This window comes from Rissa tridactyla, chromosome 2 (assembly GCF_028500815.1).
Source record: "Rissa tridactyla isolate bRisTri1 chromosome 2, bRisTri1.patW.cur.20221130, whole genome shotgun sequence".
Lineage (NCBI taxonomy): Eukaryota > Metazoa > Chordata > Aves > Charadriiformes > Laridae > Rissa > Rissa tridactyla.
The window spans coordinates 6,322,999-6,349,739 of record NC_071467.1 but is presented as its reverse complement, the minus strand read 5'-3'; the positions used below and the strand labels follow the sequence as shown (position 1 = coordinate 6,349,739).

At 43.6% G+C, this 26,741-nt stretch overlaps 1 protein-coding gene across 2 annotated transcripts in view; it reads right to left on the bottom strand.

The window, feature by feature from the left end:
- Nucleotides 1-769: 769 nt before the first annotated feature.
- COL22A1 (collagen type XXII alpha 1 chain) overlaps nucleotides 770-26,741 on the bottom strand; it is a 252,829-nt gene continuing 226,857 nt past the window's right edge. For both annotated transcript variants that reach the window (XM_054193253.1, XM_054193252.1), the window contains exons 49-65: nucleotides 25,822-25,875; nucleotides 24,252-24,305; nucleotides 22,377-22,430; nucleotides 22,003-22,056; nucleotides 20,502-20,555; nucleotides 19,866-19,910; nucleotides 18,859-18,912; nucleotides 17,766-17,819; nucleotides 15,478-15,531; nucleotides 12,894-12,965; nucleotides 11,067-11,102; nucleotides 10,750-10,794; nucleotides 10,269-10,448; nucleotides 7,602-7,668; nucleotides 6,024-6,206; nucleotides 5,592-5,669; nucleotides 770-4,690 (exon numbers count right to left, since the gene is read on the bottom strand). In XM_054193253.1, the coding sequence (XP_054049228.1) occupies nucleotides 4,503-4,690; nucleotides 5,592-5,669; nucleotides 6,024-6,206; nucleotides 7,602-7,668; nucleotides 10,269-10,448; nucleotides 10,750-10,794; nucleotides 11,067-11,102; nucleotides 12,894-12,965; nucleotides 15,478-15,531; nucleotides 17,766-17,819; nucleotides 18,859-18,912; nucleotides 19,866-19,910; nucleotides 20,502-20,555; nucleotides 22,003-22,056; nucleotides 22,377-22,430; nucleotides 24,252-24,305; nucleotides 25,822-25,875 (1,326 nt within the window). In that variant the 3' untranslated portion in view covers nucleotides 770-4,502. The remainder of the gene's footprint in view (nucleotides 4,691-5,591; nucleotides 5,670-6,023; nucleotides 6,207-7,601; nucleotides 7,669-10,268; nucleotides 10,449-10,749; nucleotides 10,795-11,066; nucleotides 11,103-12,893; nucleotides 12,966-15,477; nucleotides 15,532-17,765; nucleotides 17,820-18,858; nucleotides 18,913-19,865; nucleotides 19,911-20,501; nucleotides 20,556-22,002; nucleotides 22,057-22,376; nucleotides 22,431-24,251; nucleotides 24,306-25,821; nucleotides 25,876-26,741) is intronic.

The following is a 26,741-nucleotide window of genomic DNA, read 5'->3' as shown; positions in this document are numbered from 1 at the left end:
TTCAGTCTGCGTAGTTACTGTTGAGTTAGTGCAGTCATTTTAAGAAAATTTTCCTGTTATTCCTTGGCACAAGAACAGCACATGTTCATGCTGTAACCTTGTCCTTCTGCCTCTGAGTTTTCTGGCTGCTACTCACATAGCACCCAACATCTCATCATCTGTAACACATATATCCCCACACCAAATCAGTGGGAACATGAGTCAGTAATGGTGGAAGATAAAGCCAGCTACCAGAATATCATTTATCCATGAAGATCTAATTAATGTAAGACTCCCCTGGATCCTCCATCCTATCTGCCACTCCCCTGTCAGTGTCTCTGGCAGCCAAGACATTGTCAGATGGTGACACCCAGCCATGCCTAGGCATCAAGTCCTGCTCCAGAAGCTGACAAAATGCAATCTATAGCAGGGCAGAGCTCAGCTAGTTTCCACATTAAAAGACTGAGCTGTCAATAAACTCTATTTTCTCTTTTTTTTTTAATATAATTTTATATATATTTTTTAAATTGCCCAAAATATAAAAGCTGTGCCCATGCCCCAGCCAGTTAGAGCACAGAGCTTGGGCTTAACTGTTCCAGAATTTTTATTGTTTCTCTGGAAAAAAAAGGCAGACATTTGGTTTAGTCCTGAACAGAGTAGTCTTGCTTTGATTACACATCTCCAAATAAACACGTAGAACAGAGTTCAGCCTTACACAGTTTAATTATCCCATATTAACAACAAGAGGTGGGAAAAGGACAGCTCAGGAAAACAGCCTCACACGGCTGTACTGAGAAGAGCCACTCACAAGTGGCAAAGGAGGAAAACAATCCATTCCCTCCTACAGCTTCCAAGAAACAGATAATTCAAAGCAGTTTAGAAAACAAGTATAAATTGTTAAATAATTTAACAGGCAAAAATATTTTCCCCAAATGATCCTGTTGGTTTGGTTTTTTTTGTTTTGTTGGGGTTTTTTTTAATTTGTTTATTTGACAGGCAAAAATTTTAATGGAATAATGGTCTGTTTGCTATAATTGCAATAATTTACACACTTGATTTAAAAAAAAAGGAACAACTCACAGTAATTCCATAAACACCACATATTGTTAGCACCTTTTTAATACGTAAATAATACATTATCTGACTCTCTAATGCAATTTTAATGGTATATTCTCTCTTACCACAGGACCAGCCAAAAAAAAAAATCCAACAAAAATATCAGCGTATTCGTGGGTTTAAACCTCAGACCCAGTGAACAGACCTTATGGTGATGTACTTTTTTGCAGGGAGAGGAACACTGAGATGCGAAAGCCACGGTCACCCATATTCAAGAGCATTTAGGGGAGAGGCCATCAGCATGTCCCTGTCCTATCTGCCACCTCCTGCCTGCATGGTCACCTTGCAAGATGCCGGACAGACAATACACGTCTGCTTGTCACCTTCCAGCACACACAGTCACCTGCTCAGGCACAGAGACATCTGCATTTTCTGGAGGGCAGCTTCTGACCATGCCCAGGGCTGTACTTGTAGGTTTACCATCTGCCCAGATGGCAAACCTAATTTGGAAAGTAATCTCAGGCCACCTTTCCAAAGACGGCGAATACCCGCGAACACACTGAGGCAAAAACTGTTGCAGTTTTGGGTTTGTTTGAGCTTGCAGGGCAGAAATCCTGCAAATACACTTTCTTGCCTTTTATTGCAGGTGGCTTTTTAGGCGTATTCACATAGGGCTTGCTTCTGTAAGAGGGGGCAGCTATAGAAGCCTCCCTTGGATGACTATACCCATAGAAATTGGGTGGCTACAAACACAGGTCTTGATCTGGGTCTGCAGCACGTGTCTCGTGCTCCTCTCTGTCGTGACAGATTATGCTCGGTAAACACCATTTAACTGGCTGGAGACAAAACAAGATTTAAGAAAAAGCAGGGAAATGGCACCTACTGAACTTAGGGCACAGAGACAGTCTGGGGTGTCTCCAGGAACTGACTGAACAGACAACCATACGGTGGAGCAAAGGGAATTAGGTGGCGTCCCCTCTTCTGGGTGGAGAAGTTGCAGAGCTGTAGTCTGTGCCTAACCCATGCAGATCTTTTAATCGTTATTGGAGATACTGATGTGTCCCTCATGTTCCTAACACAGGCTCTTGGCAATGGCTCCAACAGACGTTCAAATGAAAAGGGTTATCCAAAAAACCCCGTAGATCTCCTGCAACAAGATACCACTGTACCATCTCACAGGGCTGAAAGACCCTGAGATTTGTTGAACAGGACATCGTTATGTATCTACCCCTCACATGGTGCACCGGAGTGTATTAAAGTCTATGCCACGCATGGCGTACGCAGACACATATGATGAGAGACAATCTACAGAGGCTGAGGAGTCACCATCATGACAGGAATTAAATGTCACATTAACACAGCCCAGTTAACATGACTGACCTTCACAAAACTTGCTCATTGCCATCGCATTTCTTCAAAGTGATGGCTCGTGCCACGTTGGGAGGTATCTCTTGCGTGAAAAAAACCTGTTCTACCTCACCACTGGAGGGATGAAATCTCAGCCTGCATTAGCAAAAATGGTGCTGTAAAATACAATGTGATTAACGTGCTTGTTGAATACTGAAATATAGCAGGCTGACCTAAGATGCAGAACAGTAACAGATATACCGCGGAGAGTCACTTAAAAGCGTAAGCTTTTCACTTCATGGTATTTTCACTTTGATTAGTCTTTCCATAGCAAGAAACACAGTAAAATCAAATCAAAGAGTTTATTTGCATAGGAAATAGCAAAAATAGCACCACTGAGAGCTACACAGTAAAGACTTTGTTTAACCCTGGCATGTGAACATGTTATTTAATATCATCTTTCAGTAAAGCAGAGACAAATTTTATCTGCTACTGGGTGAGAAAAGGACTCCAAGGCTGGCAAATGGTTATCTCTGGGCTTTAGCAGCGGGAGCTGATGCTGGGGTGGTTATAGACAGCTGTGGCATAAGTTCAGCTTAGCCAGCTTGGAAGCACCATGCCAGATGGTGAACGTGCCAGCAGGGCAAGGTGCCTCTTATCCGTCTCCAAAAGACCTGATGAGATTTCTGAAAACATTCAGCATTTAGTGCCTGTGTCAGGTTCATTACTCTGATCTCTCAATATAAACCGCTTTGTGCAGAAGAGTTTTGAAACCGCAGCTGCTCTGTCGCCTGGCACATATGTTTGAGGCCTGATCACTGCTCAGATCTGCACCTTTGTGGGTGGGATTGCCTTGGTCAGAGGGTTAAACTCACAAATGACCTACTGTGAGGGTCTTTTCAGACTCCATCCCCTCTTTACTTTCTCTTTGAACTCTCAAGCTGATTTTTGGCAATTAGCTGATAGGGAAAATGGGACAGTGTCTGACTTTTTGCTTTTACCCTCAAACAAAATTTCCTCTGGGTTTCTGAAGACTTCTTTGCTCTGACCCTTTCATGAGAGATCAGCCTTCTCCTAGACCAGCCTGCAACTTCTCACCTACCCTCTAAAATGTGACCCTGCCAAGTTATAATCATAGTGGACATCCAAAATGGTCAAGCTGGGTCACAATTGACTTCCTGACATTTTTAATACCAGGTGACTTTCTATGTTGCTCTGGCCAATTTTTGGGTGAAGCAGTGGTAGGGAGCTGTGTGTGTGCTGACAATGAAAAGGGGATTTGGCATCCCTGAGCTGACGGAGGACAGAATCGCGGCTTTTTGCAGAGGTATCTCCCTGACAGAAGGAAGCTAAACTCCGTCTGGTAGGACTGAATCCACCGAGTACTGAAGTTCTTGCATAGGGAGCAGTGAGGAGGTTTAGATCGTCTCTGTGGTTTCTTCAGGCCTTACTCTGAGATCCGACATGGTCCCATGAACTGTAGCTCCTACAAGCTACTGATTCACTTATGGGCAGAAGAACATTAAATTTAACAGAGAATTTCTGAGAAACACACTCTGTCTGTTCATAACTATCCGTCCATTGGGAGCCGAATGTACTGGAGACCTCTTCCCCAGCTTTGGCATGGTTTTGCCTTCCTCCCCTCCGTGTTGATGGCAAATAGCACCAGTGATCTTGTGATGAGCCTGTGTCTCACAGTTAATGCCCTGGGCTGCAGAGCACAGGATTTTATTTCAGTTTCAAGGGTGAGGGGTAAAGCTTTGGAAAGAATTAACCAGATGATAGATAACACTCAAAAATTTTGGCATCGGAATGGTTTTGCATAAACAGCTACACAATGCATTGATACTGTATGCTCTTCAAAAGAGGAAAAAACCAGTTATTTTTAATGTTGTAATATGCCCTGATGTTAGAGAAAAGAAAAAAAAAATCACATATCACATCAAAGATAATAATAATAATAATTATTATAATTCATAAAAATAATCTGACCGACCGGCAGCATTTGTTGGCTTTAGAAGGCCTCCCATGAAAGAAACACAGTTGAAGACATCTGAGAGCTCTTGGCAGACGTGATGAATTCAAGTTTTAAAAACAAGTCTGGGGCTACCCCCTGCACGCTAGGGCCCTTTGACGTTGGCAGGTCTGGCAGCCAGGCTTGCATAGTAAGCGCACTGAGTGGGGTCACACTGCCCGTTGGCTCCTGGAGGTCCCTGTGGGCCCGTGAGACCAGGTACCCCAGCTTCACCTTGAGGGCCGGGTGGTCCTGGCATCCCATCTTTGGCATAGCCAGGCTCCCCTGGGAGGCCTAAAATAAAAACAAAATGCCCTTGGTGAGTGGCTTTGCTGCCAACCTGGGTGCAACCATCAGCTTCCACAGATTGGGGTCTGGCTGGCATGTATCTACAAGGATGTGGCAAGCGTATCTCATCTGAATGCAAGATTTCCACCCGCTATGGCATCCTTGGGCTGCCCAACTGCGTGCTAGTGCTGTTCTTCCTCTGTCACCAGGTTGCTGAAGTTGTGCAGCTGCACAAACCAGCTAATGACACATAGTCCTCATAGAGAGGAGGTGAGGATGGGAAAGCTTGAGGCAAGAGCCAGCTTTGGGAGATAACTCATTTGTATGAAACATAGTGTGTCCGTGGTTATCTAAAGGCAATGCAAGGCCAGTATGCCAAATGCAGACCATGGAGTAATGAAGGCTTCCCGTAGTTTCCTTCTCCAACAAGGCAGGGTGAAGGCAAAACTGATCAATGGCTCCTTATTTCAAATTGGAAACAAAATATATTTGCTGCTTCTTTGCCAGCATGAGCTGTGTGCCTGAGGCACAGGTGTTGGATATGACCTTTTATAACATCTAAAGCTGCCTGGATCTCTGGGTTCAGCTTTGTCACAAGATTCTGGCAAGGGCAGATAAGACATTTCACAGTGTATCTAGTAATTAAAGCTTCACTTTGGATTTGTCCCAAAGGTCAGTTAACCTAGCTGTTACTGAGATGGATCATAATGCCTGTCAATCAGGCTGAGGAAACAATGGTGGCTAGGTATGACGCTAATGATACATTTCTTCCCTTTGGGCCACTTTCTACAAAAATTGAGTATGCCGTATTTATGTTATCCTGATTGTCTACCTAATATGGCAGAGACCTGTGTCAATGTAGTGGTTTTGAGTGATGTATTTTGTGGGGTGTTCTGAGTAAACACACCTGGAATTCCTGGAGGACCTATTTCCCCTCGTTGGCCAATGCCAGTGTCTCCTTTCTCACCCTTTGCTCCTCTTTCTCCTGTACAGAGGGAAAGAAAAATAATGAACTTATGAGCATGATCTACAGAACTATGCTATCACAGGTCTTCCATCCACACTGAAGCCAAAATACTTGCTAAAAATAGTTCCTAATTGTGGACAATCCTCTGAGATGGGGTGTTAAGTGGCAATGAAGACTCACCCCACTCCTGTTCTGGACAGTGGTGGAACACACCAGCAATTGCTGGTCACATTCATCACTTCTTGTTCAGCAGACTGCTTCTAATACATGAATTTTGAGGACCACTTAGATGATACTAACAGGAGAGGTGAACGTCAAACTGTAGTGTATACATCCCTTTATCAGACTTCCAAAACATCAAATTTCACTCACCTTTGGGACCAATCGGTCCAGGTGGCCCTTCAGACCCAATCTGTCCAGGCTGTCCAGGCTCTCCTGGAGGGCCAGTTCTTCCTGGGAGTCCTTCCTTCCCAGGGGGACCAGGAGGTCCTGGTCTGCCATGGGACGCTTTTACATGCGCAGGCTGTATCTCAGCCAGGAGATAAGCTAACTTTGCTGTGAAGAGAGGGAAACGAGTTCATTAGACTAAAAGGTCAGTGCTTCAAGACATGGAGAGCCAGAATCAGTGGCCCAGTAAAGTCCAAGTATTGTCATAGATCAGTTTTTCAGGGTGACCCATTTGTTGTCCTCACACAATCCTTCCCCATAAGCCATGATGATGCCTTTCTGACCCTCTCTAAGCTATTTAAACCTCATTTCTCAGTAGCTTTAAACTTCTCCTAAATTTCATATTTAATCCTAAACACTTCTCTCATCCACTGCTCCATGTCCACCAAGGACCCGAAATGTCCTTTCCTTCAGCTGTGCAGCTGGTGGATTTCTGGCAAACTGGAATCATTGCTGCTCTGAAAAGAAGACTCTATTTCCACTGCTTCTGCTACACAGAGCAAGATGCTACATGGCTGCTCTGTAGGGAGAAAGCTTACTTTTCTTGTTCTGGGCTGTTACATGTGTGGAGCTAAAGCTAATGTACCCGTCTCTGGCTGTGAAAGTCAGAAACTAACTAAAGCAGCTCCCTGCATCAGCATATTCTTCAATTTCCAAGCAGGCATATTTGCTTGCCACCTCCATATTAAGACCCTGAACAGCCTAGAGAGCTCTTAAGACATACTCAGCATCACCAAAACATCCTATGGAACAGAGGGAGAAGGGTTTTCTATCTTCTCTTCATTGATCCAAAATCTCAAATGCTTTTAGGTTGGTGTGGAATTTGAAGTCTGAGAGCGTGTAAATAAAATCCTTGAACTCCTTTGAACCATGATCTTAAGCATGGAGGAAAATGCCTGCAGCTATGTGTCAGCTGCTCCAAGAGCTGCGCTAGAAGCACTACAGCTTTACATTTCACTGTGGATGGGGTCAGTAGTGGTTGGCAATTCACGTACTTTCAGAGAAGCAGCAGCCCACGTCCACTCCACCCCCTCTCCTCATACTGTCACAGCCATTCTCCTCTGGCTGGGACATCAAAAGCAAGGTTACCAGAGCCCATCGTCCTTCTGTGGGATTTTACACTGTTTGCTTTCTCCTCCAGGGTCACAAATTAATCTGTTTGAATTTGTGTCTTCTCTTGACCTACCATCTCAGCCCAGAGATCTGCAGGACCGAGTCTGCAGCAAAGATCTTCTGGTGGCAAAAAGTCACGAGGCGCTTAGCACAGGTAATGTCTTTGGGTTAAAGAAGGGAGAAAGCCCCTGTGCTATTGCTGGGAACATCAAGCTTTGATAATGGTAAAGCTTGCTAAACACATTTCTTTTTACACATTACTCCTTCCAGGCAGGCTGGTTGCAACATTGCCTTCTATAAGCAGGAGAAGTTAAGGTGCCTCGACAGCTATGTAAAGTATCTTTCATATTCTCAGATATATCTTCTGGCTTCGCAGAGCTGATTACTTACCATCTAGCTGCTTGGTCAACTCCTCTTGGATGAGCCTTCTCAAAGTGTCTAGAGATGGGGGTTCCCCCTAGAGAGTAATAATCACAGCAATAACAAGACATCATAATCCCAGCCAGGGGACGTGCAAATTAAACCCTTCACAAAGGGTTTAGTGGGTTGCATTTCATCACCCACAGCATACACAAGGCTGCAGGGGCTGCCTGAAAGAATATAAAGGGACTCAAAACATCCACAATTCCCAACCTGATGGCAAGCCACGGGCTCAATTGTGTAAGCAGAGAGCCTGGTCAGAGGGAATAGTTGGGATGCTGTCCTTGTCTCCTTCCCAGAGAAAATCTCTTTAGGGGACAGGTAGTAGAAATCGAATCAGGAGACATCCTCTGCCCTACAAAATCATAGTGGAAAGCCTACCTCCTTTTCCGGCATTGCACATTTCCTTGCACCTCTCCTATGAGGACAGGCTGAGAGAGTTGTGATTGATCAGCCTGGAGAAGAGAAGGCTCTGGGGAGACCTTATAGCCCCTTCCAGTACCTAAAGGGGCTACAGGAGAGATGGGGAGGGACTCTTGATCAGGGAGTGTAGTGACAGGATGAGGGGTAACGGGTAACTGAAAGAGGGAAGATTTATATTAGATACTAAGAAGAAATTCTTTACTCTGAGGGTGGTGAGACACTGGCCCAGGTTGCCCAGGGAAGTTGTGGATGCCCCATTTCTGGAGGTGTTCAAGGTCAGGTTTGATGGGGCTTCGAGCAACCTGGTCTAGTGGAAGGTGTCCCTGCTCATGGCAGGGGGTTGGAACTGGATGATCTTTGAGGTCCCTTCCAACTTAAATCATTCTATGATTCTATGAGAGAAGAATATGTGCCCCCAGGGTACTCAAGATGGGTATCTAGACTTGCTATAAACACTCATACTGGATGCATCGCCTGCCAACAGGCCCTATCTCGGGGAACGGAAGCCAGCTAACGCATATGATACCCACTTCTCCAAACAAGTACGAAGTTCTGCCTGATTTCAGGCTGTTGAAGGGAGTTGGGATGTGGCTGCCTGGCTTTGGTCCCCTCCCAGCCTCCAAGGGACAGTATCTTTTATCTCCTCTCTCAGCTCTTTTGTGTGACTGTGCTGTTGAACAGACGTAATAGCTGTCAAAACTCAAAGCTATATGAACAACAACTCTGGATGACGCAATTGAAAAAAAGATGAAAGCATTTTTGTTAGGTGGAAGGACAATTTTTTATGTTGTGGTTTTCCAAGAAAATAAAAAAAAAAGAGCTTTTAGGGTAACCAGACTCTTGTCTTTGCATAAACACAGAAGAAAAAAATGTAGCTATATTTAAAAAATAAACCCTTTTGAACCAGGAAGATAATTCTTTTTTCCTTTGTTAATCATAAAGTGAGATGTTTCACTTGAAATACATTTTTCATTTTTTGTATAAAATTATTATTTGATTTTTTCCAGTTTTGAAAATATTTCTGCATTCTTTTGTGTATGAGCTATTCACATGAAAGTGTTACTTTTCCCTCACACCTATCCTATTAAATGTACTCCATGTTCATAAAAACCTTGTGAGGTCCGAGTTACTCTTTAATCCAAAGTTACTCTTTAATAAGAAATGTAGATTATATTAAATAGCTAAGAGACATTTCAATTTTAGCCAATAACATTGCTGGTAAGTACAGAGTTGGTCTATTTGCTGCCTGCTTCCCAACACGAATTTTGCACAAGAAAAAGATGCGTTTCTTGGTGACAAAAGAAGCTATTTTGTCATTAAGTACTAACCATTTGTGATGGCTCTTAGTGAATATCCCAGTAAGTAAACATGATTGTGGAACATACTTTGAAGGCTTAAAAATTATCTTTTCAAGCTTTAACTGTATTAGTTGCATTAAGTCTCCGTAATCATCACCGGATTTCATTAAATCTCTATGTTGTTGAGACACACAAAGAAATGTTTTCCCTGAAATTTACACAGTTTTTACATCAGAGTTTATTTCACTGTCTATTCCCCTCCAAGGTACTCTCAAATTCATCCTCAGTATGGACATAGCGGCTTTACTAGTGCTGGTAGTTTTTCTCATTCTTCTACATACATTACCCCCAGGCACTCTCAGAAGTGAAATTGTTTCCAGTTAGGAAAAAAAAAAAAAAAAAAAGAATATCAAACAAAAATAGGAATAGGATTTCATGAATTCTGATGAGCTGACTCCAGGATTTCCAGGAATAGAGCAGTGACCTTTCCACAGCTCAGCTTTTTGTCTCTCGTAACAACCAGCAGCAGAGGAAGGTGTAAGACCTCTGTATGAAGTGCTACGCATTAACACCCTTATAGAAGGCAGCTTTTTCAGACTCCAGACCCATGGCCATAGCCACATGACCTGATTTAGGCTTTTCCGGGTATAAGGTGTCAGGGACTGGCTGCCCTGGCTATAGGTCTGGATTGCTGAGCTGTCCTGAAGTTCAACCCAACACCCCCACAACACTTCCCTGGGATACGATCTATCTCTTCTTTTTATGTCTCAAGAGACAGGAGATAAAAACACTGCTTCCCCATTATAACACACACTTGGTCAGGTTTCTATCAGCCTTACTGTTATCTTAGGTACTTTTCTGATCACACACTGTGGCAGTAAAATAAAAGTACAAAGTCCTTCTCTGGCAACCTTACCCTTGGTCCTGGAAATCCTGGCTGTCCTGGAGGACCGGGAGGTCCAACTTGCCCAGTGTCTCCTGGGGGTCCATGGGGACCCATCAGTCCTGGATGGCCTTTATGACCAGGTATCCCAGGATCACCTGGAGGGCCCTTTTCTCCTTGGGGGCCTTTTTCGCCTTTGATGCCAGGCTCCCCCTAAGTGAAAAAGCCGACATTACCACCACAAAATAAGAGGCAAACTTCTGATTTCCAAGCACAGCAAAACACAAACAGCTGAGCTGGCAAAGTTACTGAATACAACATCTGGTGCATTACAAATGATCCACAAATTATTGCTGACAGAGAATGATTAAAGAGAGGGCTGGGAGTGTGGGGAGTACGATAGATCTCTACAGACCACTCTTTGCTCTTGAATGACCCCTTCCTCAGCCTCTAAGTCAAAATAGGTCTCTTTATTCCAACACAATGAAATAACTAATAATATCCTCCAACCTACCCTCTCTCCTTTGGAGCCAATTTCACCTGGTTTCCCTGGTGCACCCTGCAAATAAATAAGAGGTGAGCATGGAAGAGCTATCCATAATAACAGTAAATAATCAAATGCACACCTTTGCAATGACTCTTGTGACCTGGGGAAAATTTATTTCCCTGACATTCCCATAGATTCCTGAGAGACCTCTCTTTGCTCACAAACATCAACAATTAAAGAAAAAGATAAATTTGTTGCAAGCCAGATACCATCCTTGATTGTTTTGGTTGTTTTTTTTCCCAAGACACAAGCCCTACTTCGAAACAACTGTGAATTTAACTTACCTCTCTTCCGGGAGGACCTTTCTCTCCTGGTTCCCCCTGAGAGATACAAGAGAGTAAATTTAGAACAGCACTGGAAGGAGTTGGAAGAAAGAACTTACCTAATAACCACAACTCCAGATTTCTGTTTAGAGAACAAGTTTTCTGCTACACAGCAGCAGATTTGGATGATTTATCCTTATCCTACTGCTACAGGTCATTCCTGGAAAGACACATCCTACTATTTAGAAAGCATTTGTTAAGCAGTAAAGCTGCATACCATGTAAATGTTTGTAAATAAAAGGAAGTAATTTCTGCCAAACCAGATGAGATCAGGACAGATGTTTCATTGGAAGTGTGTTCCTGCTTTCAATACATTTTATTCCTTTTTCTTACTGAGGGTTCACAAAGCTTCATACGCTTTACTTGGGCTGTTTTAGCTTAATCTGTGCCAACGTTATCACCATGAGAGTCTAAAGATGTAAGGGACGTAAAATTTTGTAGGTAAAGGTACCATCTTGTGTTACACCAGCTGAGATAATGGATACAGAGCCAACGATAAAGCAAGTTTGAGCCTGAAAACTTGCCTGTACTTCAGAAACATATCAAGCAACCTCAGTTTAAACAAGCACCCTATTAGGATTTTTTTCTGTACTCTGCATTTATAATGTGATAATTAAGCAAGACAATCTTTGCATTTTTATTATTTCAGTTAAAAAAAAAAAGTCACTGCAGTCCTGAAGTGCACTGAAAAAGCAAAGCAAACATTACACTACTTATTGCTAAAATTCTGTACGCTTTCCCATACTGTGAATGGAAAGATTCATCTTTGTAGTCCATTTACAATCCACACACATGATCATATCTATAATGTATGCATGCAGGTGGTATTTTTTCCCATAATCTGGAAACACATATAACAACTTTGACAGTGCTAGCATTCATCCACACACGCATGAGCAATGTAACTAATCACAGATGTGTGATCACATCAGCTCCAAATTAGGCAGCATCAGACTCACTCGAGTATTCCTTAGGGCCACTTCAGTTTTAAGTGGCCACCACGTTTGCTGCTTTAAATTAATTTTCCAGAGAAATATTTCTTCCTCCTCTTTTCATCACGAAACTCCCTTTCCAATCATAAAAAAAAAAAGAAGAAAAAGAAAAGAGAATCCTCCTGTGCACAATTCAGCTCTGCTAGATTCACATGAAAACCTTTTAAATCTCATTTTAAGTCACAACAGAGCTAGAAACAAAAATATTTATCTAACATTTACCTTTTCCATCCTTCCAGTGGTATGTAGCATATTTTACTCACTTTGGAAGAACTAAAGATATTGGGTTTCAAGAATGTGATATTTTCACGTGTATAGGTATTATTTTAGGTCACTTTGGGAGATACGTGAATGCTTTAATTGCAATGTACCTTTGTTGCTGGTAACAAAGGAATTTTCCTTGGAACAAAAAATATCAGAAATACCTATATTATTATCAGCACTTAAAACTTCCCTATTTAGCCCTTCTGGGGTTCGTGCAGAGATATAATCTGAGTAATTTAAATACCCCGTAACCATATTAAGAAGCTATTGAACCGGCCCTATTAATGCACACATTATCAGGGCTGATTGACAGGTACCAACTCAGTAAATGAGATTATGGATGTTCGTCCATAAGAAAAATGCTATTTCTGCAGTCCAGTTTCCTTTAGAAGCACAGAGCTTCGTTTCTTGATCTGCCAGATCTCCTGCCTGTGTTTTTTACCCAGTTAAAGATGACTAGGTTCCACCTTCATCAGTCCAACATTTAAAAGCAGGCAATTAGTGGGTCTAATCCATCCCCACACGTACTTACAGGTGGTCCTCGGGGTCCTATGAAGCCAGGGAGTCCTGGGCTGCCATTTTCTCCTTTATTTCCTTTAGGACCCTTATGACAGAAATGAGACAGATACTAGCAACCCTTTCTCCAACATTTCTTTTCCAGAGCATGCATTTACAGATACACTGGAATGGGGAAATTTGACTGCAGCAGCAGGACTCCCAAAACTGACAAGGAAAGGAAGAACAAAGTCACTTAGAAAAGCAGATTGCAAACACCATGCTTGCATTATTAATAAGCTATGTGGGGTCCCTGTGAGAAGATGAAAAGGAAGTGACAATTATGGAAGTGACAGGAGGGATGTTCAGTGGCGACTCTGGCGCTGCGTGGCTTATAAGGTGGTGTTGCAGAGTGGAAACGCTGTGGTGTGCGGCAAGAGGGAAACGGTGCAGATGGCCACACTGCTCAAACCTGAGAATACAATCAACAGACAGCTACTGAGGTGCTCTTTTGCCCGTATTTCCATGTTCAGTTTAAAAAACGTCTGCCTTTTACTTATCTCGTGTGATATTCTGCCAAACAATCCCTTTTTCTTACAGATCAGGGCAGCTTAAATGGCAGTTCATGATACAAAGACATTTCACACAGACTTCTGGTGTACACTTCCGATATTTTTTTTGGTCTTATTTAACCTTTTCTTTCAAAACTTTGTCCCCTGTCTTCTAATTCGGCACATATCCCTTTTTCCTCTTAGAATAAAACTGGTCTTCATTTTAAGCCCATCTTGTGTAAAGTGAGCACCAATGAACCTGATGGGCACCAAGCACATGGGGATGCCATTTGGGTAAGCCATCAGCCCTGGAGATTTCATATTGCTGTGTGCAGGCTCAAGCATGAGCCCTGTGAAGTGGTGAAGTGGGATGGGCACTGGTAGCCAGCAGATGCAAAAGGAGAAAGCTCCTGGCAGGTTTTACCTTGTGACTGCAAGTCAGCAACAGTGAAGGTGGAAAAGAAACCCTTATTGCCACAATAAGCTTCCTCGCTTCTCTTTTTTTTTTTTTTTTTTAATATAGAAATATAATATATTGGCTTGCCACACTACATTTTGAAGGAAATTAGTGCATTTCCAGGCAAGCTGGAAATAAATGGATTTTTGTACAGCACGTGGAAATACTTCCCATAATAACCTTTATGAAAGGGAGAGGACTTATTTTAATGACAGAGAAGAATACTGATGAGATGACTGTCTGTTCTGCTGACCAATACTGTCTCATTGTTTCCCCTTTCTCATCCATCTGACTTTATCCTTTTTCAATCTCTCATGTTATTTTTGGACTGTAAATCCTCTGGAGCAGAGACTGCTGCAGTTCTGTGTTTGTGCTGCCTGGTGAGTCCCCGGGTCACTAGCTGACTGTGTAGGTAATATGATAACACGATGATGATTAAAAAATAACCCCCATTTGGCACTCACAGGGCATCCCAAAGACACGGTGGCCTGGTGAAGACTCAGAAAACCAAAAAGCAGTAACAGAAATTAGGAACAGGCGTGATGAGAAGAAGAAATGAAGGTTGAAAAGGCACCAGCGGGGATCCACGGGGTAAGAAGTAACGGCAGTGGTCCCAAGACAGTAAGTAGAAGTTGTGTCAAGGAGAAAAAAGCAGTGGCACCAATTCTTGCCTGCAGAAAGGCTGTGAGACTGCACCACCCCTGTAATCTGTGAGTTATCACCTCCCCATGCAGAAAGGTGTTGCTTCTGTCTCTGCCACCACTTAGGAGGAGACATCCCTGCAGCAAAGCACTTAACGTGCACAGGGCACAAGCCTCTTGCCAGGCTGAGGTTGCTTTATGGCATTGCAAAGGCCACAAAGAAGAGTGAAGTCCTGCTGCAATTGTTCAGATTTCTCCTGCTGTGCTTTTGTTTCTCTCTGAATCTACCTGCCCAGCAAGCTGTAACGTCTTGGTGGACAGAGGGAAAAGCCCCGCATTTCAACAGATGCTACTGGACACTTGTGTGGATTTGCTGAATCCTGAACAATTTCCAGCAGCAGAACAGAGAAATAAAATCCTCCTCACCGTCCTCCTTACAGCACTTCATTACCATGCTGTTCTTCCACACAGAATGGCCCCGGGGGGGTTTCATTCTGCTTCATGATCTTGGTTTACTGCCCACTGCCTGCTCTTTCCCCAAGTGCCTGGGGAGGATTTTTTCTGCTGCTGCTGCTCCTCAGTGGCACTCTGCCAAGTCCCCGAGGCCCTCTCCTTCCTTGTGACAACTCTCTGCTGGCTGCACAGTCTCTGCTTGGCAAAATTAAGTGTACTGGTGAAGATGAGGCATGCCAATCTTTTTTCCATACCGGGTAATCGATCATTTTCTTTTTCTGTGAACACTTAACTTTTGCTGGGAAAAAATGATGACCCAGCTAGCAGCTCAATTCCAGGAACGTAGCCAAACCCCCTCAGGTGCCATGGCCAGCCAGTGATTTTCAGATCACTGGTCTTCAGACACAGCAACTTCGGGGATGGTAAGCAGCTACACGTAACCCACTCCACCTATACTTCATCAGACACCTCCCCTTGACATAACTGCTTGCTGCATGAGCTTCCCTTTGTGGTACTTACTGGGTTACCTGCTGGGCCAGGTTCTCCTGCAGATCCAGGCAATCCATTCTTGCCCTATGTCAAAAGGAAAAAGGTTAGTGAAGTAACGTATACCACAATTAAAAATAACCACCTATTGCTACACCAGCAGGCATCTCTTCAGCATTGTCCAACCTCCTCTTTTGGCAGACTACAGAGTAAGGATCTCATATTTTCAATTGACCCCACAACTTCTGCATCCATGGTTGCATGGTTGAGCCCATCTCAGGACAAAGAGTGAGAGATGTGGACCCAAATTCCCTAGTCTGAAGAGGACCTAACCAGCATTCCTCCTCGTCCATTTCTTCACCCTTATCATATTTTAGGACAAGGAGTAACGGTTTTAAACTGAAAGAGGGGAGATTTAGATTCGATATCAGGAAGAAATTTTTTACTGTGAGGGTGGTGAGACACTGGCCCAGGTTGCCCAGAGAAGCTGTGGATGCCCCATTCCTGGAGGTGTTCAAGGCCAGGCTGGATGGGGCTTCAAGCAACCTGGTCTAGTGGGAGGTGTCCTTGCCCATGGCAGGGCGTTGGAACTGGGTGATCTTTAAGGCCCCTTCTAACCCAAACCATTCTATGATTCTATAGGCAGCATCCTCCTGTATGGATGGAGGCACCTACTATGGCAGCTCCAAGTTACTAGTGTTCAGACAAACCCCTTTAGTCCGTGTTTGAAGGACCTCTTGGCAACTTACTGAACAATGTTAAAGTGCTCTGCACTAGCCAACAGATACCTCCAGATCCCTCCACACCTTCCCGCTTTAGAAAACTTCCTCTCTCCAGTGATTGAGGCAGGTCCTGCAAATTACTGCCTACAATCTTCTTCTCAGGGCTGTCATCTGAATCAGGGTCCAGAAGCCAGGCATCTCCTTTTTAATCAACTCAGGCTTCCCCTTTTTTGGGGAATAGAGAGAAACACTTGTTCTTAAGCCTTGAGGCATTTGATACCTGCCTGGCACCAAACAACTCAGAATGAGGAGCTGTTTCTCACTGTTCCTTATCAAAGTAGCTGAGCTGACCATCTACACTGACTAAAGTTTGGTAAGACGAAATTCTGCACCCTGCTCCTCTCTCCTCCAAGCTCACTATGCAGAGGTGGTTTTCACTGCATTGGAGATGACCATAAAGACCAGCCCTTTTAATGGCAATATTCAAAATCATGCCTCACACTCCTTTACTAGAGAAGAAACAAAGCAGAGGAAGAACAAGAGAAGCTGATACTTTGCCCTCCAGCATACAAAACCCCAAGTATCTCTTCTCCAAAGAAGAATACGGCCTGTAGTTAATGATAATTTCTGTCTCCTCAAATCTTCTTATTCATTGCTAGCGTTGTGCAGGGGCATGACATGTGAGTGAATGATGCCAGCAGTACAGGAATAATGAGATAAATTACAAAGTAGACACAGGAGGTCTCCATATGTTCCTGCAGCCTAATTCAAACCCTTACCCTCCCAGCTCAGAGGGACCTGCCGCTCCAGCTCCCGGCATTGCTGGCTGAATCGGCATTTTGCCCTAATTATGGAACATGTTGTAGAATCTGTTTCACTAGCAGGTCTTCTGAAAAGTATCACTCATTGCAACGTGTTAAAGATGTGCCCAGGTTTAACAATAGAGACCTGCATTCAAATTTAGAAAGGGTTGGTTTTTAAGAGCAAATTGAAAAAAACAGGAAAGGAATAAAAGTAATTTCTCAGCCATCCCAAATGACACTTTCTGAAATGTCAACTAAATTGCCATTTCTCCACTGAAGTTGTAATAGAACTCCACAGGTCTCCAATTAAAAAAAAAGGTGTCCTAAAATTATGTTGGGGTTTGGTTTTTTTTCAGAAGAAATTTCAGAGACCATGACAAGAATGAACAGGATTACAACTGGACCCCACATATCTCAAACTGGGCACCCACAATTAGTGTCTGCCTTTGCAAACCGAAGCCATGCGAGAAGTGAGTGTGATGCCAGAGGCAGGACTGGAATATGAGCCCTTCTGACTCGGCAGTCCTGGCAGAATCCATTTTTCCCACCAGGTCAGCAACCATCACTTCATTGCACTATTATAAGTCTTCATCAGTTTCTGGCAATATCTGTCTTTCTCAAAGTAGGCAAAGCGTTTTAATCAAACATCACTTGAATCTTGCTTAAGACTCTGTCTTAACCGCTACTTATAGGATTTGAGACAGACTCTTCTTCCAAAGCAGAGTTCTGGGCTGCAGGACATTCCCACGATAGACAATGTACCTCCAGAAGTCGTTTGTCAGGAGGGAAAACTCACCGGCTGCCCTCTGAGTCCTCGAGGGCCCTGCGGTCCTATGGGACCTGTTTCACCCTGAAATGAAGAAAAGTAATCTGGTGAGAGGGAAAGATCTGTCATGAAGGCAAGCAAATAGGCATTTAAAAATGTTCCTACTAAATTAGGCTGTTCACGTATTAGAGGGAAACAGCATTAAAAAACAGCGTCACTACCACCTTTCAGTCCTGTATGAGGAAGACCAGCCTTTTGAATTTTAAACCTCTGTCATTAAATGCAGTCTGATTACAGGCAGAAACCATTGTTATCAGGTTATCTTAAAGTTTGTTTTCTCAGGGATGGAGACTCTCCAGTATTTCTCAAAAATTGACGACTTTATTCTCTCTTGAGGGAGGCTTAAGACCAGCTTCTATCTTCTCTGAGGGGTTCCCTGAGGTCTGTCTTCCATTTTACTTTGAAGGGTACCATTTACAGCACAACAGTTTTCCAGTGGTACAAGGGGGTGCAAATGAGAAACCATTTCCCCAGGTCCCATGGCAATGGCACATCAGCCGCTTGGTACATGACCCAGCAGCCGCCGCAGGATCCCACGTCAGCCGCGCTCTCCCGGGACTTTGTTATGAGACTGTGTTTGACACGAGTAATGTCAGAGGATCTGTTTGTACCGTCTCTCTTTCCTCTGAGCGGCAGCGTCTTATTCCGTAGGTATTTCATAGATTTCCGAGGAGCCACGCAGGCAGTAAGGTACGGCTTCTGCAGAGGAAGCGTGACAAGACCTGGCCCAGTGGGACCTGCGGAATGGAGCACTGCTCGGAGAGGGGTGGCAGAAAGCAGGTCCGTGGCTTTGCAGCCCAGCCTGGGATTCAAACAACGCAGCTTTCTCTGCCCTTCCAAAGATATAACTGACATTTAAGCATCAGCAGCCGAGCAGTGACAAAGGCCCTCAAATTCTTTCTTACCCTAATGATCTTTGCACAAATTATCCCCTGTGCAGCGCTACAGCAATTCACCCTTTATTGCAGTTTCTGCAGTTGTTTCCGGTCAAGGTCGCTGTGAATTAACATTTTCATTTGTCAGGGAGAAGGAGGTTAGTTTCTGCTCAAAATGGTATACTTACATCCTTCCCTGGTGGCCCCTCACGCCCAGCAGGACCTGTTGCTCCTGGCTCCCCCTGCATTTCCGCAAAAAAGAAAGAGAGATCAGCTCAAGGTTGAAGACAGACCAGTAGCACCACTTTAAGTGGTGTGGGGTTTCTCCAATATTGGATTCAGCTCAGTGAAAACTTTTTTAAAGCCAGCAAGAGTCTCGTACATCACACGTGACACGCAGCTTATAAAAATAACTCAGAAGCATCTTCTGTAAGTGGTGCACAAGGCAGTGCGCTGCTTTCCAGCAGAATATTTGCTCCTGCTGGTGCAGTCACTGAAAACCACCAACCTATTCATGATACAGAAACTACCGTAATGAGGAGTACCAGCACCGGATTTTTCAGCTAAGCTCCTGCAAGCAGAGCATTTTATTTCCCTGTAAAAATCCCGAATTAGGCAGAAGGACATTCAGTTTTGTATTCCACTTTCTATAGCCAAGAGCTTTTTGTAATGCATTGTTCAGAACTGAGAGGAGACCAACATTTCATGCAGGACTTGAGTTTTGGCATTTATGATCCAGAGGCAACTAAGTCAAAAGGTTGGAGACATTCTTACAGAATTACAGGAATTCTCATTTCTGTAAGTTTTGTCCCTCAACTTACTTTGTACTTCTTAGGCATTTTTGGAGGAGAGATGATACTTGTCCAACAAGTGCGGTAGGTTTCCTCAAATTGAACATCAGCATTAGTACCAGAGGGATGTGGTACGGAGGCATACTTGAAACTTTCTCAAAAAGGAGCATGAGAGAACTCATCTTTACCAGCTGCCTCACCTTACCTGGAAGCAGAACTTCAGGAGCGGGAATGAAGACAGCTGCTGTGATTGTATGCTATGGGTGTCACCCACGGAGTTGCAGTTGAAAACAATCATGTCAGACCCAGACCTGTCATCATTTTTACCCACTGCCTGAGAAAGGTCAACAATTCACACAATCTTTCTCCAAAGGATAATTAAGCATGTGGTACATGTTACTTACCCGGGGGCCTGGGGGACCTGTATCACCTCTCTGTCCTTTGAAACCCTACAAGAGAGGATTAAATCGATAATTATCCATTACCTTGATGCATGAAACACTAAGAAAATCTAGCCTGAATGTATACTTAATAACGTTCCCAATTTTGCCTAAGATTACCGGGGACTGCTCAGCACAGAGCTGCCATGTCTCAGGGAGTGATAGGAAGGGCCACATCACAGGAAGAAAGACCTTTCCGTGGCTCCTTAGGCTGCAAGACCAAGACTGTATTGTGTGTATTCCTGGGGTGGCCAGCCAACTTTTTAACCTTAAATTTCATTGTCCCCATCCTTTCAGAGGACATGTCACAGCACAAGGACTACAGCTGTGACCGTGCTTTCTGGTAGAAGGGGTGTCATGAGGTTATGTGCTTTGACTTCCAGGTAACGGACCTTCTCCAAGTGTCAAGGATTTGGAAATGCCTGTGTTCGATTTTTGTTGATTATTTATTTATTTAGTCACAATGCTGTGACCATTCTCAGTCAGGCCAGCCCTTTGGTTATATGTCTCCATCAGTAAGGGGCCTCATCTGCCCAACAAAATCTTTCCAGTTACAGAATAGAAGGGTGACTGGATTGAACCCGTCAGAGAACCACCTACCGGTAAGCCTCTGGCACCCTCCTGGCCTGGGAGCCCTGGTTCTCCAGGCTTTCCCTATGGGAAACAATCATGTTCATGTTAGTGAGAGTCACAGGTCCATCTCTCTGCTGTTGAAAACTCTTCCCACTCTGCTCCCTCAGATGTAATAACACTGAGAACTGTGATTTCCCAGGGTTTCTCAAGCAAGGTTGGAGTCTGAGCACGCGAGGACAGTAGTGACAGACATTCCCATACATACCCTTACCTGCAGTTTCAGAGAATCATAGAATAGAACCACAGACTCGTCTAGGTTGGAAGGCAACTTTAAGATCATAGATCCCAATCATTAACCTAACACTGCCAAAACCACCACTAAACCATGTCCCTCAGCACCACGTCTACCCGTCTATTAAATACCCCCAGGGATGGGGATTCCATCACTTCCCTGGGCATCCTGTTCCAATGCTTAACAACCCTTTCGGTGAAGAAATTTTTCCTAATACCTAATCTAATCCGCCCCTGGCACAAATTGAGGCCACTTCCTCTTGTCCTATCACCTGTTACTTGGGAAAAGAGACCAACCCCCACCTCACAAAACCTCCTTTCAGGTGGTTGTAGAGAGCAATAAGGTTTCTCCTCAGCCTCCTTTTCTGAACACAGTCTTTGAGGTTCAAAGCCAGCTTACACCTTTGAGCTGGTGCACCTTTACAGTGTTTTAATGTTGAAGGGGTAATACCAGTAACTGCATCAATACCTAGTCAGCACATACAAAATCATCACCTGCATGTAGAAACCAGGTGTTTTGATGCAAGCACACAACTGTCTGCAGCTGCTGTGACAAGTGCTGCTCCACATACCAGTTGTCCTTGTAAGTGGACACGGAATCACCAAGTCCCGTTTGACAAGTCACAGAAAGAGGCTGGCAATGCCAGATACTGGAGGCACATTCTTCATATGACAAACACAGTTGCAAGGAATAACTTTCACTGCCCAGTTTATTAAGATTCCTTTTGGCTGACAACTTCGTGGCTCAGCTTTTTTCACTCAACAAATGCAAGTACAGACTAAGTAGAGAAACTCAAATATTAAACCTCTAATCCTGTACAACAGAACTGTCACAGAGCAGTCCAGAAAAGGCTTCTTTAAAGATACCTCTTTTATGAGGTATCTTTACATACTTTTTATGACCCATAATCTTTTACCTAAAAAATAGATCACTAGGTTTAATGTTACAAGACAACCTTCTTTCTCTGCAATATTTACAGTAGCTGTAAAAGTGGAATCACTAAGTCTCAGTGTATTTATGGTAGCTGTAAAAGTAAAAGAACACAGTTTCTCTCCAAGATTGCTAGTGTGTGACTCTTATAAATTGCTTGAGGCAATACAGTCCTTCTGGTGTTAACAAAAGACATGCAAACAGGCTCCCTGCCCCTACTAAGGAATCCATAGATAGGCAGCTCCAAAAGCAATGACTGGATGCAGGCTCTGATTGCATGAGTGAAACAGTTTTAAATAACGTTACCGGTTCCCCAAGAGATCCTGGCTTGCCATCTTTGCCGTCATTCCCAGCAATGCCCTATAAGTGGAACGCAAAACAGGGTATAAGGAAGGAGCCAATAGGAAAGACTGGTGTGGTTTTTGTCACCGTGAGTTTCACAGTGACAGCTCTGCTTCATCACGGCATACTTAAGTTTGCCTAACCTTCCAAAATCTACCTTATTTCTGTGGCTCAGCCATAAACCTCTCCTTGGACCAAGGACATAGCGTCAACATGACAGATACTGTTACATGCATAGCTCTCAAAGCACCTCAAAAATGTCACCTGTTTGTTTTACACACCTACGTGTTTATGAACATTTTAATGCATTGAATGAGAAGGAGCTGAATTGCACTCACTGGAAGTCCAGGCAACCCTGGTGGGCCCTGTGGACCCGGAGGGCCATCTTTACCCTGGGGAGAAAGCAGAAACACCACAGCTCAGACAAGCTCCTCAGATGCTTTTATCAGGTGAAGATTTATCAGATGTAGTTTGACAAGGAACAACTGTGAGAAGCTGGTCTTGTAGCCCATGTCACACAGTGTATGAGGTTTCCTTGAATTCCTTATAGTTAAAACTGGAGGTCTTTGTTCTCACATAAAACATCCAGTATTAGTTTAAGTTGTTACAGATGGAGAAACCACTGAAATCACTGGTACTTCTTTTTTTTTTTCTGAAGTTTAATTATATTTAACATTTAGTCCTTAACTTCATGTGTGAGGTGTCCAGCCAGGAAGTAGAAGATCTATATTTTATATCTATGAGATGAGTAGTTATGAGAAGTTCCTTGCTGATAGTCCCAAGAAATCCCTTTACTCTACAGGACTGCCCAATAGCATCCCAGTTCTTTCACAGTGTCTCAGCCTTGATCACCCATTTGAAAGGGAATTTCAGCCAGCCTGTCCATGTAGTTTCTGGCCTCTCTGCTGAGAGCGCTCACTGATTTCATAACAGCCATCAGAAGGACCATCACCGTTCACTTCTGATGAAGTTCAGGTTGAAATGGACCTGCAAAAGGCACCTTTCTCATTAGGAAACCCTGCTTTACAAGTTAATCACAGAATTAACTTGTAAACAGTCTCAGCTCAACAGCACGCATTACTCAGGGAAGGTTTTTATTTTCCTTTTCAACCTGAAGTCAGTATCAATCAGATTACCTGTCTCTCCCAGGGTTTTCTGATGCACTACCATAAAGCAGCATCTGAACACCCTTCAAATGAAACAGCAGTAGCAAAATTCTTCATGGACCTCTTGAAGGTTACATCTGTACTAGTATTTTCAGTGGTTCCAGGGAATAATCTCAGGCCCTGGAATCTGCCCTCAGCACAGGAAAGACATGGACCTGCTGGAGCAGGTCCAGAGAAGGGCAACCAAAATGCTCAGAGGGCTGGGGCACCTCTCCTATGAGGACAGGCTGAGGGAGCTGGGGTTGTTCAGCCTGGAGAAAAGAAGGCTCCAGGGAGACCTTGTTGTGGCCTCTCAAGACTTAAAGGGGGCTTATAAGAAAGATGGGGGCAGCCTTTTTAGCAGGACCTATTGTGATTGGACAAAGGTTAATGGTTTTAATCTAAAAGAGGGTAGACTTAGACTAGATAGAAGGAAGAAATTTTTTATGCTGAGGGTGGTGAAACCCTGCCCTCGGTTGCCCAGAGACGTGGTAGGTGCCCCATCCCTGGAAACATTCCGGGTCAGGTTGGACGGGGCTCTGAGCAACCTGATCTAGTTGAAGGTGTCCCTGCTCATTGCAGGGGGTTGGACTAGATGACCTTTAAAGGTCCCTTTCAACACAAACTATTCTATGCTTCTATGATCTGAGCAGTCTGTGCTGTGACAGCCTTCAAAAACGTTGCTGGTTTCATTTTGACAATCTCCATGTACAGTTCGGTGTTAGCCTGGGTCAAGAAGCATCCTAACAGACTTAGTCATCCTGTTCCAAAGGCTAAGAGATGTTATTAGCAAGGACAGACAGACAAGAGGTACAAAAACCTCCTTAGAGGTCCCACAGACTAGATTATGCTCTTCCTAATTTGGAGTTTCCTTTGGTGAGAAAACAAAACTGCAGGAACAGAGTAACCTGTGGCTATCTGTGGGGTCCTACTTGCAGGCATAGATTTGATTCAGGGTGAATAGTCTGGGGAGCTTTCAAACGACATTACATGGGTTCCAGCTCAGCTTTACTTCCCTGAGATAAATATAGGTGAAGCTGGTGATGAAACACAAAGTTTAGAGCTTACTATGTCTCCTGGGTTTCCTGCTGGTCCTATTGGTCCTGGTGCCCCATCTGGCCCCTATACAAAATAAAGCAGAAACAACATGAGTGATTAGCACATTTTGTAAGTTTGTCAACACACTCCCTACCACAGCTGGCAACACTGGAGTTTTCTTCAGTTATTCAGTTCAGCATTCATTCCATCATTTCCTCATTCATTGCAGAAAAGCAGTGCCAACCTCTGCATGCAATCTGCCTCCAAAGCCAGAAATAGTCAGATATTTGAGTTTGGTCCTGGTGCTTCCTTCTGAAAATAGGGGACAAATAGGAAAAAGCCAATCTTGTGACAAAAATAGCCCTGAAGAACAGAAAATATGGGAGCAGTTTGAAGTGCACTCTGTGGCAGGCAAAATCCTGGAGCCATGAGTCAATGCACACAGAGGAAAAAGTCAGCAAAAGTTGAAGAAAAAAAATATCTAGGGGAACATCACATTTTGCTCTGCTTCGACAGGCTCATTTTTACTTTGCACATTTCCTTTGACTGTGGGTCTATTCAGAGGGTCTCACAGGACAATTTTAAAGGTTTTAATCCTACTGGAATAACCCTGTGGCTGTGGCAGTATGTGTCTGTGTTATTAGTTTCTCCAAAAATAATGCTCATGGGAGCACAAACGACCCATAAAGCACGTCCACGTGTTGTCCCAGTGGCAAAGCATTCAGCATCCTTTAGGCACTGCTACCATCTGAAAACAGAATTTTAATCTAATCCTCTTCTCTGGTACCTCCTGTCATTTAGTCAGTGCAATGTAAATTCATCTTTGAAGAGACTGTGCTGTTCCCCAGAAAAGACAAAGGCTGCACACCCTCAGCATGGCAGAGCCAAACTGCACCGTAAGCAGCAATATGAGTGGTGATGACTGTAGGAAAAGAAAGGCACTTTGGAGAGAAAATCCCTTTATTAAGGAAAAGTCCCAACTTTTGGAGGGCATAAGCAGTGATACCACAAGCAGGAGAGCCAAGTTATTTCAGCCCTGATTCTGCACAGTCACCCCTCTTTAAATACAAAGAGGCACAGTTATATTCGCAGAGTAGAGCTAGAAAAGAGAAGGACTGTGATGGAGAGGTACGCCTCTCTAGAATTAAAGGCCTTTTAATTCAAAAGTAATCCACAGGATATGAAAAATGGGTAAAATCCAGTCTCATGCCACCGTGTAAAATTGAGAACTAAAATACTCTTAGATCTGCCGGCTCTAGACTGACAACCTATTCCACATATAAGAAAACACCTATACACATTTTACTAAATAGTCTCTATGGAAGTTTTCACAATCGTTGCCTTGTATAAAGAGAGCAACTGAAGCTTAGCATCAATTTACAGAGTGAGTTGAAGCAATCAGCGAAAAGTGGCCAATGTATTAAATAGCAATTATCATGAGTGGGGAGCTCTATGACACTCAGGGGACCATTAGAAACCCGCTGGAAAATGTAAATGCAATGCACAGAAAGGTGGGAATGGTCCTTTCTTCCATATGGAGCTTGCCACAACCTTTATTAGTAAGAAAAATAGAGGATCGTCTTTCAACAGAGGAACTTACAGGTGGACCAGGGTTTCCAGGAGCCCCTGAGAAGCCAGGCATTCCAGGGTGGCCCTACAGAAGGAAAAGAGAGACGTTCTTTATGCATTATTCACATCTCTACTTTTATAAAAGTTAATATTGTGAGGTAACATCAAAATGAGACAATACACAGAGACAATACACTTTCTGTATGAGAAAATAAGGAACCGTGACTTTTTTAAAGCAAAACCATAGTTTTCAAAGCATGCATTTGAGAAATAAACATAGTTAGAGTTAAGGTGTATGTAATGTGCACTTTAGTCTATACTAATGGGAGATGAGAACAGATATTGTGGAATTGTATAAGGCAGAAGATCAGGCAGGAAACCAAACCTGTTTAAAATATCCTACAAATGTCATTGAAAAGGTGCTGATTTGCACCTTAAACTATTGACTCAGGCCTTGGCAAAATTAACTACGAAAGTTTGCTCTAATTTAGACCATTCTCCTCTTTCCTGGGGCATCTCAATCCCTCACAGAAGAGGTCATCCTTACATTCATCTTCCAGGACAAACACTGGCTTTTTCAACCCAAAGACACCTGACTTGGATCTCATTTAGGCATTATCTGATGAAACGACTAAAGGTTGGGTAACATAGACAACTGAAAGAGGAAACAGATCATACAATCGTAGAACAGTTTGGGTTGGAAGGGACCTGTAAAGGCCGTCTAGTCCAGCTCCTGTTTCAATAAACAGGGATATCTCCAACTAGATCAGGTTGCTCAGAGCCCCATCCAACCTGACCCTGAATGTTTCCAGGGATGGGGCACCTACCACCTCTCTGGGCAACCGAGGGCAGGGTTTCACCACCCTCAGCATAAAAAATTTCTTCCTTCTATCTAGTCTAAGTCTACCCTCTTTTAGATTAAAACCATTAACCTTTGTCCCATCACAATAG